The sequence below is a fragment of the Lissotriton vulgaris genome, chromosome 8, assembly GCF_964263255.1.
Source record: "Lissotriton vulgaris chromosome 8, aLisVul1.2, whole genome shotgun sequence".
Lineage (NCBI taxonomy): Eukaryota > Metazoa > Chordata > Amphibia > Caudata > Salamandridae > Lissotriton > Lissotriton vulgaris.
The window spans coordinates 602451026-602462567 of NC_141696.1; the positions used below are offsets into that span (position 1 = coordinate 602451026).

At 43.0% G+C, this 11542-nt stretch overlaps 1 protein-coding gene across 2 annotated transcripts; it reads right to left on the reverse strand.

Moving 5' to 3' along the window:
- Positions 1 to 3142: 3142 nt before the first annotated feature.
- Positions 3143 to 11320, reverse strand: LOC147697785 (late histone H2A.1-like). Of its 2 annotated transcripts, none has more exons than XM_086933344.1 (2): positions 11248 to 11320; positions 3143 to 3676 (listed from the first exon to the last, which is right to left on the reverse strand). In XM_086933344.1, exon 2 carries the CDS (start codon positions 3670 to 3672, stop codon positions 3247 to 3249), a length of 426 nt encoding a protein of 141 aa, XP_086789470.1. In that variant the 5' UTR covers positions 3673 to 3676; positions 11248 to 11320; the 3' UTR covers positions 3143 to 3246. The 2 variants fall into 2 exon arrangements, with proteins under 2 accessions (XP_086789470.1, XP_086789469.1); XM_086933343.1 differs by lacking the exon at positions 11248 to 11320 and adding an exon at positions 6566 to 6693.
- Between the last annotated feature and the right edge of the window lie 222 nt (positions 11321 to 11542).

Sequence of the window (11542 nt, forward strand, 5' to 3'; positions counted from 1 at the left end):
GAAGTTATTGATTTTGACTGCAAGGACTGTGCGGCATTGGGAGGCGAGTTAGTTAACATCTAGGTTCAAGTCTAGCCTTGGAAGTGATAGCAAAGCAGATTCGCAGAGGGTACCGAGGTAAATATTTTTATTGTCACAGAACCAGGAGGTAGCCCTCTTAGGTTGGCTGAGAGTTAGAGTGATAGGTGAAGAGCGAATGGAATGAGGAGGTGGTCAGATCAGTCTACATGACTAGGGGTAGCGATGGTAAACATGCCTGCTTTCGAAATAACAAGGTCCAGGATTGAGCCCAGAGTGTTTTATTTCTGTGCAGTGTTGGATAAGATAGTTTGCAGAGAGGAAGGTGACCAGCAAATTCGCAGAAGAGTCTTGAGACGAGCCCCGGTGGAGATTGAATACACCCACGAAGATCCGATAGTCACTTTGCAAGTATTGGTCACTAATGAAGTCAGTGAGTTCCTCCATAAACGAAGGGCCTCTACAAGGCAGGCGGTAAATGGAATCTGAGGGATGAGCGGTGGTGCAATTGAAGCTCAAGAGATAGGAATTCAAAAGTGTGAAATACATTCAAAAGTGTGAAAGGAGCGGTTAGGAAAAGCCTTAAGTTGAAGGGAGCGTCTAAAGAAGACTAACACCTCCCCCAACCTTGTTAATTCTGTCATTTCTAAATATAGAATAGCCTGTGGGTGCTAGGAGACCAGAGAGTGATGTATCCTTGAACCAGGTCTCTGAAGAATAGCAGGTCAATATTGTCAAGGATGATGGTGAAGGAGATTTCAAGTTTGTGTTTAATTGCAGATCTGCAGTTGTGGAGCAGACCGCGCAGCTCTGTGGAGACTGTTTTGTTGACTGGGGCATGTGGGCTTTGATGAGTGATAGGGTATTGTATTTATACGAGGGTGCTCTGGAGGGTTTAGGTGGATGAGTGGTTCTGACAGTAGTGTAGATAGTGTAGATAGTAGGGTTACTTGGAGATGAAAGTGGAAGGGTGGCGTTCGAGGGATTGTGCGAGTTGGCAGACAACTGGTTATGCTTGGCTATTATGGGGTGTGGGGGCGAGGTGCATCTTGTTGGAAGGTGAGTTTTCCAATGGAATTGAGGTGTATGGAAAAGGTGAAATCTTGGAGCTTAAAAGGGAAATGGTAGCTTCAAGTTGGGAGATGGTGGTGATAAGAGCCTAGCTTATTTTCCAGAGAGGGCAGAGCATGGCATGTTGGGTGGCTCAATGGAAACAGAAAGGGTGCAATTGGCAGTGGAAGGCTGGGAGAAGTAGAGGATGGGAGGGGGATTGGGGTATAGGGTTCAGAGGTGGGGAAAGGTGGTGGTTGAGAGCAGGCGTTTGTGCATCAGAGGTGAAAGGAGAGTTGTCTTTGTTGGCGTTGCAAGAAGGATAGAAATTAGGGACATAATTAGGGGCAGTAAGTGAGGAGCGAGGCAGTGGGGCGGAAGGAGAGGGGAGGAATGTGTGGAGGGGCACCCCTGAACCCAGCTCAAGAGTTCCTGTCAATTTAAGATTAGCAAAGACACAGCAGAAAATCCAGGTGGCCACTGCTTTGGACCCAGTCCTACTGCCTGCCCACACCTTCAAGAAACCTATACAGCATGATGATTTCCTATTTATTTATTTTATTTCTTGTATAGCGCAGGAATTCAACCCCCGAAGGGGTATCTCCGCACTTGCGTTCTTACCACAAGCTGGTTAGTATAAAGACTATCAGGCAGGAATAGTGGGACATTACCAGGTCTAATAACAATGACCTAAAAAAGTCCAAGGTGTACTGATCAGTTCCGAAAGAGCCCCAGACTCCCAAAGACAGCAGTTTGGTCTCTAAATAGAACAAGAAGGTCCTGCGATACAGTGAAGACTCCTTCCAGACCTTCCTCTAACACCAAACTTACAGAAGGTCTACTCGTCCAGAAGACAGCCCGCCCAAAGACCGCGAACTGCCCAGTAAGGAGAAAACAGACATCTAAATAAACCCTGATATCCAGAACCAATTGTGTCCTGACATGGCCTGGCATCTCAAATTCCTCACTTGGCTGCTGGTTCTTTAAGAGGTCTCCCGGTCTGACCCCCCCTGCAGCCTGAAAGCAAAACGGATGATCTCTATAGGTTAATATTGGCAGCCCATTGCATTGCATCCTGCTGTCCTGGTTGTCATTTTGGTGCTACCTTGGGGCACCCCCCACATCAACTCCTGAAGATTGTCCTCCAGGGCACATCAACTGCCTGTGAGCAGCCTCATACCAATGTGCCCCTAGTGCCCATTGACTAACATTGGCACTTCAGCAACCGGCTGCCCTATTTCTGCTGGTGGTGCACCTTCAGTGCAGAATTGAACCTTGGTTCTAATCCTAAAAGGACCACACCAAAAGTCTACGTAACCTGCAATTACCAACTTAGCTTTTTTCCCTCCCCCATAGTGTTGTGGACTTCAGCTGAACAATGGTCAGCCTTACAATGCAACAACATAACTTAGTGCCTACAATTGACTAGTCCTACAGTACCTGAACTGTAGGAGTTTGTTTTGCATCAAGTTAAGAAAATGAACTGAAAAACAACAAGAAAATAATCTGTAGTTTCAAGTATTACAAAGAGTTTACATTTTCTTTGCTGCAAAGACTTTTATACTTCTACAAAACCAGTACACCTCATTTTGAAATATATTAAGGATGTGAAAGTAAAACTTACCCGCAGCTAACACTAAATTGAGTGTAAGGAATTATTTACTTCCATCCTCTGCTATACCTCTGGGACTCCCTGGACTATGCACACTGCCTCCTTTGAGTATAGTATATACAGAGCCAGCCTCTTACATCAACCCGTTAAATGAGCTAGCGTAGATTTTTCCGGGGGCGGGGCGATTAGAAACTCACCCAGTTTTAGATCTATCAACAATAAGCATTTGAGTAAGTTACTTTGTACGATTAGGTCAGCTAGGCATTTTGATGTATTGACATCAGTCACTGGCTGACCCGTTTAACAAAGGTTTTGGAACACAGGTCGTCCCCCCCAAACATAGGATCCCATGCCTCTGTATCCTTTGTAAGAGGGGGAGGCACAGCATGGTTTATTACCAATAGCCAAACAAACATTCATGATGCAGCATTTTTACTGTATATAATATCAGAAGTCAGGCGATTTAAGAAATTAATAAACCATTTATTCACTGAAGTGCATTAAACTCTCACTAAAAAGGCATAAACTAGTTCAAGGAGCATTTGGGAATCAATGCTTTCAGATTTCTAGAATTCCTGAGACTCCACGTCTTTGGATTCTTGCATTGACCCCTTGGCAGTCTTCTTGGGGAGCAGCGAAGCTTGGATGTTGGGTAGAACACCACCTTCTGCAATGGTCACACCAGCAAACAGCTTGTTCAGCTCTTCGTCATTCCTGACAGCCAGCTGAAGGTGCCTTGGCACAATCCTAGATCTTTTGTTGTCCTTTGCGGCGTTTCCCGCCAGTTCCAGCACCTCTGCAGTCAGGTATTCTAGAACAGCCGCCAAGTAAACAGGAGCACCAGAGCCCACCCGCTCTGCATAGTTCCCCTTCTTCAGCAGTCGATGGATGCGACCAACTGGAAACTGTAGGCCTGCTCTGGAGGACCGTGTCTTGTGCTCACTTCCCTTTGGCTTGCCCACCTTTCCCACTTTCTTGCCACGGCCAGACATGATGCTGCGGAAAGAGGGGGGGGTTGAAGAAAAAAAGCGTTACTGTGATGTATACCCAAACAATACTCTGTATGTGACATTCATCACAAATGCATAACAGATCTATGACTCCATTTAAGCACCCTTTGGACAATGACATTTGCTGGTAGATGGCTGAGTTCCTTGAATGAGTGTTATGAGCATATGGTCCTTTCTGCAGGCTATTTTTTGCTAGTTTGTTTACAATGAATATATTCAAGCCACCCAGAGCCCTATAAATGACTGGGGGTGGTCAGTGGAAAGGTGACGTTTAACATAGTAAGGTTATGGAGAAGAAAGTGTAGGGCACTCACTTGTTTCGGTTTATGTCGGAAAGGTTATTATGCTTCAATGCTCCGTGCACACTGCATGAAGAAAGACCGATGATGCAAGTGACTACTCTACATTCATTTACACCCCCCCCCCCATTGTGCAACAAGCCTGCTACACTAAAAATGACCTCATCGGGTCATTCAAGAGACAGCCAATATATATCTGCCAAATCTAAAACAATTATAGCGCTGGTTGCTGACTGCACTGGTGTGCCATACGTGCTGATAGCCAGGTACTGGCTAATGACCCTTGGCGGGCTCAATAATGATGTAGCTCTTTGTACTTCTACTGCTGTGTGCACTGCCTGGACTGTCACTGAGTAATGTGAACTGGCGATATATCCTTGTGCTATACACTGTGCACTATGCTACACTAAGATCCTCTCTGCTGAATTGCTCAACCTTTGTAGCTTATGGCCTAGTGTACATTGCTCATTGCATGCTATGTTTAGATGTCCCCAATATCCCATCTGTGATGTGCCCGCTGTGAAATATAATCTCACTTGTTGAAGAGTACTGAAATGTGACTTGTATGTGTGTAACCAATCTGTATGTAATGTGATATATGAAATTGTTCAAAAAAGCTTTAAAAAAAAATTTGATGAATAATTGTTCAATGGACAAGTCGCACACAGAAGAACTACTGGATTGATGGTAGTCACAATTACCACTGAGTTGCATTATGCACTTCAAATTTAGACTGCAGATTTGTCTTGCACAAAAAACGCTAAGCATGCATATCAGATCACCTCATACCTCTGTCCCTGCCACGTCCCAAAGATCTAATATCACATCTTGTAAGAAGCCAGGAAAATCCAGGTCCCTAACCCTTTTTCAAGTGGTCTGGAGCTCTGCAAGCTCTTGTCCACAAAAAGATTTATGGCTCCTTAGCGTAAAATCATCAGGCGAATGGATGTGTAAAGCTTATGGTGTCAAAAATAGGAGTCATATCTAATGCAATTGATCTAGTCTACAAGATTAAAAAAGCCACAAACTCAACACAACTCAGCAGGGACCCAGTGTGCTAATGAGTCTCAGTAGGTATTTGAGCCTGAAGTCCAGCATTGATAAAACCTCCCTATCACATGACTTTTCTTGGCCATTAATGGAGGGTTGGCGTATTCAGTGGAGTTTGGAGTATCTCACAATCTCGGATGAAGTTGCATTGGAATTGATGGATTCCATTGCTTGGCAGGTACAGAGTAGATTTGGGACAAGAAGATTGAAGCCAAACTGTCAACAGCCACAAACCACGAAGCTCTTGTGGAAGCCTATTTCTGAGCTTCGAGAAACCCCAATCCCATGTTCTTGAAGTGAGCAACTGCATGTCTGAGTGTTTGTAGTGGGCCGATGCAAGTGAACAGAATGGCTTCTGCCACTTCTCCAATTTTCCCCAGACCCAATGGGGTCTTTGGTTATGCACATGTATACTGTGGGAGTCCAAGTGACAGGCTGTCTATGCGACTAGTACAATGGACACTCAGTCCTTCTGTAGTCTCACTAGTCATGACTTGTGGGGCTGTAAGAAACTGGGTTATTAGCCGAGTAGTAAAAGCCACAATCAAATACAATACTGGTCAGAGTGAACCACAACATTCCCTAAATTAACCTGTGTTTAACCCCTGGTAGCGCGGCACAAAGCAGTCCGGCTTAACTGCAGCAATAAAGTTTCTACACCAATTTAGAAAATAAGCAAACTTTAATTTTTGAGAATTTGGTATCGTGAAGAAAGTTCATGCATGCAGGCTTTCCAGATGAGGCCTACCCCTTCTCTTCCAATGCGATTAAATTGAGTGGTAACTAATGTATACATTTACCATAAAAGCAATTTAACATAAACCTTCATTGCAAAATGGATGACGCCATTTGAGAGATCTCCCTAGATTTGTTTCCTAAAGTTTTGTAGAATAAATCAAGACCCATTAGATCATACGATCATGGTTTTAATTGAGTTCGATCCTTACACACATTTACAGTAAACCTTGAGATTGAACCAGTTAGACCTTAAATTGATCAATGAGAGTTTTCTACAGTTCACCTAACTAGTTTACCTGCTGGAATTGTACACCCACTTGTCACTTTAGTATGTACTCTGGAATGCGCCTGCAAAAAAAAAAAAAAAAAAAAAAAAACACCAGCCTCTTCATTTTGCTTACATGTGGTCCTGTCCCTCCCAAAGTGAGGGCCACAGTGGCCTGGATAATGTTAATTGAATTTACATCTTTAGTGGAATTTTAGGAGTTGCACAGCATGGAACTGGGAAATATCTATGGAAATAATGCCCTGTACCCTCAGTGTAAGGCCAGGTTCAAGCTTGCACTTTGCCCCAATCCAAGTGGGCTGGGGGGAGAAAGTCAAGTACATTCAAAAGGTAGCTATAACAGACCTCTATACACCACAAAAGGGTGGTGTAGTTAGATATTGAATAAAAGTGTAACTTGATATAAACAGCCAATGTCAAAAACAAGGAATGGACATTAAACTGCTGTTCCTGTCTAGCAAAAGTCCTCATCTAGAGAAAAAGAAAAAGTTTCAGAGCTAACCTCATCTGCAGTTGGTTTGATAGTAGCACTACCCTAAAGGAATAAGCCTGTGTTGGCCTCACGTTTGTGATGTTCTGTCGATGCTGGTTCAACACGGAGAGCCTTTGTTTTAAGCTAACAGGGTTATGCCATCTGATATTAAAAAATTCACAGCTTTTTACATACCAAACAAAGTCCTAGACAATAGCCCAATATTCAGTTCTAGGACTAAGTTCGAGAGGATTTTGTATTTATGGGGTAATTGGAGGACAGATATTGGGGGGGGTGAGAAAGGAGTCACATTTAAAGTGCGTGTCTGTTTGATTAATTCTGTGGCCATCGAAGTGATAACCTGATTGCAAGCGATAGTTCTGCAACGACTACCTGATAAGGGGGTTTATATGTGCCACAGAAGATAGAATATAAAGAAGTAGTAAACATGGGCAAAAGTTGCTTGCAAATTTAAGTCCGAAGATTACATGAAATTCTTCAAAGGTGGGGGATTAACAAATTGTAACCCCTGAAATCCATTAGCCATGTATGGGAACTTATTACAGCTTTCATATTCTGTGGAGACAAAGAAGGGTACGCAGTTCCCCAGGACAAGAGGGGGGTGGTATATTCCAGGAGATTAAAAAATGGGAGAGAGACACCCGAAGAGTTAACTAGGGTATGGAAAGGGGAGGGGAGTCCACCCTGTCGGGACCTAAAACCCTCACACCCAGCAAGCTAGGTGTCATGCTTCATCATATGGGTTTTGCTCCTAGTCAAGCTGGCGGGCACCCAGATGGGGCTCTTTGCCGGAGATCTTTTGTCCCTGCCACTTGGTGCATGCAGGTATGAGGGTTCTAAGAAGGGTGTGTGTGTAGATGTGTGCGGTGATTGTTAAAAAAAAGTTAGGTAATCCACTGACTATTTTATTGGCGTGGTTAGCTACTTTATTAAAAGAAATGGTGAGGTGGACCTCCTAGTGAAAAAACCCAGGACGGTCTACTCTACCAAGCGAGAAGATTTGTGTATGGTCAACATGTTTCTTGCTAGTGTTCCTAGGGATACAACGCAATTCGTCAGGACCAGGTAAACAACTAAACACTATCTACACCTTGTGGATGGCACAACTGTTACCTACTCCACATGGAAATCTGAGGTGGGCCGAAGATCCTACCTCGTCTGAGTGTAATCCTAGTGTGGGGGAAGCTATGCTTCAGCTGTCTCCTCCTGTCCAATTACTAAATGGTCTAGGTTCGCCGAGTGCTGCACCGTCAACCTACCCAGGCATCTGACCGACGAGGCTCCCCTTTCATATTCTTAAACCATTAACAGTTGATACTTTACCAGATTTGTATTGCAATAATGCTACTGGGATTATTAGAGACTTAGAAGCCATGTTAAGCAGTTTGATTTTACCAAGTTCAAATATGGGTGTTGAGTTATACAAAATGAGAATCCGTTTTATTTTGTATATGAAATTGTGTTTGTAAAAGCAGATGCAACACATTTTTACACCTATTCACAGCTCTGGGAATCGGTAACATCTGCTCCTACATTTATTTTATAACATTAGAATTGAGTGAGCTCTTGCTTGTCTGGCTGAGCATATGGGCACCAGTTTCATGTGCATGGGGTCTGCTATATGAAAGGTTTTCATTCTCCTACTCCATCCCAGAGGAAGCCATTCCCATATGATTCGGAGATAAAGCTATGCATCTGTTTTGCAGAAGTTCGATTGGCTACTGTAACTCCTATTATCACCCATTCAATTTTGTAACAGTGGCAGGTCAGATCTGTCCGTACCAAAGTGTGAAAAAACTAGTGTTTACTGGAACATACAGGTTTTGGTTTAATACCCCAAATCTGCACGCTAATACCAAAAACGTAATTGATGATAATTATTGCACCTGATATACCCTTGGTGTGGGTTGCTAACACCCCGGCATAGCAAGAGTTACTGCAAGTAATTTCTATATATCCTTTTAGATAAACAGCATAATGTCTTTGACTGCTGCCCTTCAGAACTTTACTAGATGTCCCCTTCTAATCAGAAGCAACTTCCTAACAAGTTGCTCAGAGCTGCAATAACTCATGTTGTTACTAAGTGTTCCTCTAGGAAGATGCAACTGCTTAAAGTGTCCTTCAAAGTTGAGGGGGTTGGAGCTTGATAACAAACAAAAACTCTTGATATGCTAATAAATAGTAATTTAATTCACTAGAAGTATCTATGCCAATGCTGGTATATCAATATTGCTACTTTCAATTGTCTTGATTGTTATACAACACTTTACAATAATCACATTTTCTATCCACTGGTTAGGCCAAGTTCCTTACACCAAATACAGGTACTAGCAATAAATGGTTGTCCAGTGCCTTCTACCACATTGTTGGCAAACTATTTGAGTGGCATTTTTACGTCATTGTAAAATGGCCTGTGGTGGGAAGAAGCAAAATGCAAGCCAATAGAGGATTACGTTTTACATACAAACCGGGCAAATCCTAAAGTTAAAGATCCCCTTGAATCAAGTGATGAATCTTAAAAATGTCTCACGGAGATGCAGTCATTACCAGGTATCCCCCTCAAGACAATGCAAAAGCATTGCTATTCCTTCATGAAGGGGCAGTTCCACAAGTTGTTACTAGGTATTCTTAACAAGTCAACTGCAAAACCATTGAAATATTTTCATGAAACTGCAGTCCCACTTGTGAAGTCTATCTCAAGTCAGGAGCCACTGCTTCAAATGACCTGTACCAGGCTGAGGTGTGTGGCTTTAGTATACGAATTTGTACGCAGGGTTCTGCCATTTTACTCATGTGTGCATTTTCCTTAGGAAGAGTTGACCGACCCTGGTTCGTAATGAGCAGAGTCAAATCACAGATTAATACACCTTTTTTGGAATATCACCACACCTATTTATAGGTGCCTTTAGTCACTGGCAAGTACAGTTAAATAGCAGATTTTGTCTGTTTATTGGGGTGGAAGCTTTGCCAAGATAGTTCATACCGACAGTGCTTTTCCAACAACCCAATAGGTGAGAAGCAGTTGAGGCCCTTCAAGTCGGATACAAGTGGTTGAAATGTCAGTCACAACCCTGGGTGTATCTTTAACCGAAAAATATGCGTATACACTCTGGCTACTTTAATGAATTGTGCTATTTTTCGGTAGGATGCATGAATATGCCAAAGCCGGTTTATAGGTAGGAATGTTTAGTGGTTGGGAAGCGCAAGTGACTATTTATATTTTTCGGGAACTATTTTTTGTACATATGCATTGGCGAAAGGCAGTCATTCAAAGTGAGCGCATCCAATGGCTGTACTGTTGACCTTCTGCAGGAGCGGAAGTGAGTAATTTGATGTGTTTGTCAACAAAAGAGAAAGTGTTGATTGGGAGTCTATACTTTTATGTACCCAGTACCGTGGCATTATCTAGCAGAGACTTATTTGCCAGTGTTTAATTCTCTTGAAAAGTCAAAACAAATCCAAAAAGAGCGGCACGACGAAAAAAGGTACTACATTTCAGCCACCAGTTCATTAAAGTTACTTTTCTCTGATACTTATTTAACAGAATATACCATTTGAGAGCAGGGCAGCATGAGCAAAGGTTAACTAATGACATTTCAGCGGATGACTGTGGTACTAAGGAGGGGCAATTTTGACCAGAGTATTCATGTGCGTTGAAATGATAATACGGCCAGAAAGTGCTTCAGTTATTTGGCATAATTTAAAAAAACCGGTCGAACAATGTTTACCTCACTGAACAATTCCCGTGGCCCGGTCTATGGTGCATGCTATAGTGAACAAGCGTGATATTTCGAATACAAGAAACAGGGTTTCACTTTAAGCACGTGCTGTAGCCTGCAATGTTTTCTAAACTATTACACCTGGTCTCACAGTTTTAAGCCCTCAAATTAATACAACTATTAAATTACATACCTTTAGCTTACCCCTGCCACACGGAGCAGCAGGATTGATATGACCGAATACGAACAAGTGTTGCCAAATCGGTAGGCCTGGTTTTAAAATGTGAGCGACCTGCTGTCTTTGCCAATGAACGTTTATTGGTGCTGGCAGCATTACCTGGAACATTGTCGCTAAAGTCAAGTTAGCGTACTAATCCCGCAACACTTCGACTTTGTACCCTCGCTGACCCTAGAGGTTGGCGGCGAATAGTTACAAGGTGATGAAAACCATATTATGGAGAATGCAATGTTGCGCTCACGCACAGACGGTTTGTCATGGACAATGCATTTAACATGCGCAACATATTGATTTAGGTTTATATTTCTTTTGAGAGATTGGGAGGGGGTCCGCGCTCGTTTCTGATATATAGTCACATTAGGAGAATTTACGCATTTTCTGGTCGCTATAAAATTTAGTCTGCTCATTTTACAGATACTATGCTGGAGTCATTTTTTTCTCCAAGCATCAAAGTCAGCATTGCAGAATCGGACAGATTAGTACTTCGTGAACTAGGGAAAAAGGTAATCGACATGGGAAGGTCCGTACGTCAAGAGAAAAAAAAAAAAATTTAAAAAGAGATCTCAATAAAGTCAATAAGAGCCAAAGGCTTACTTGAAAACAAACAATTGAAAATTAAACATAATCAACATTGAAGCATTTGCAAGCGAAGAAGGCTGCTTGGAAACAATACTGTTTGAGAGCGAGGAAGAACAGATAGAAAGCTCGCTTAAACTCCACCACCAACACTTTACCTCTTAAACCGCGTACGCTCAGCTCTTTCACTCTCTCCACAACCGCCTGCAACAACCTTTCGCTCACACAGATGATCTCAATCTGCGCGCGCCCAGCTTCCTTTTAAACCCCCCGCAGTGCTAACTGACACCTGCAATCAGAACGCAACGACTGCCACCTGAGTGTCAGGCGCGCACCCCCGCTTCCCTGCCCTGCCCAGTTCTGAAAAAGAGAGAGAGAAGTGTCAACTCACTCACACCCCCACCCACCCCACAAAAAAGAACGCTGTTTTAGAAGACTTTATTGCTGCAATAC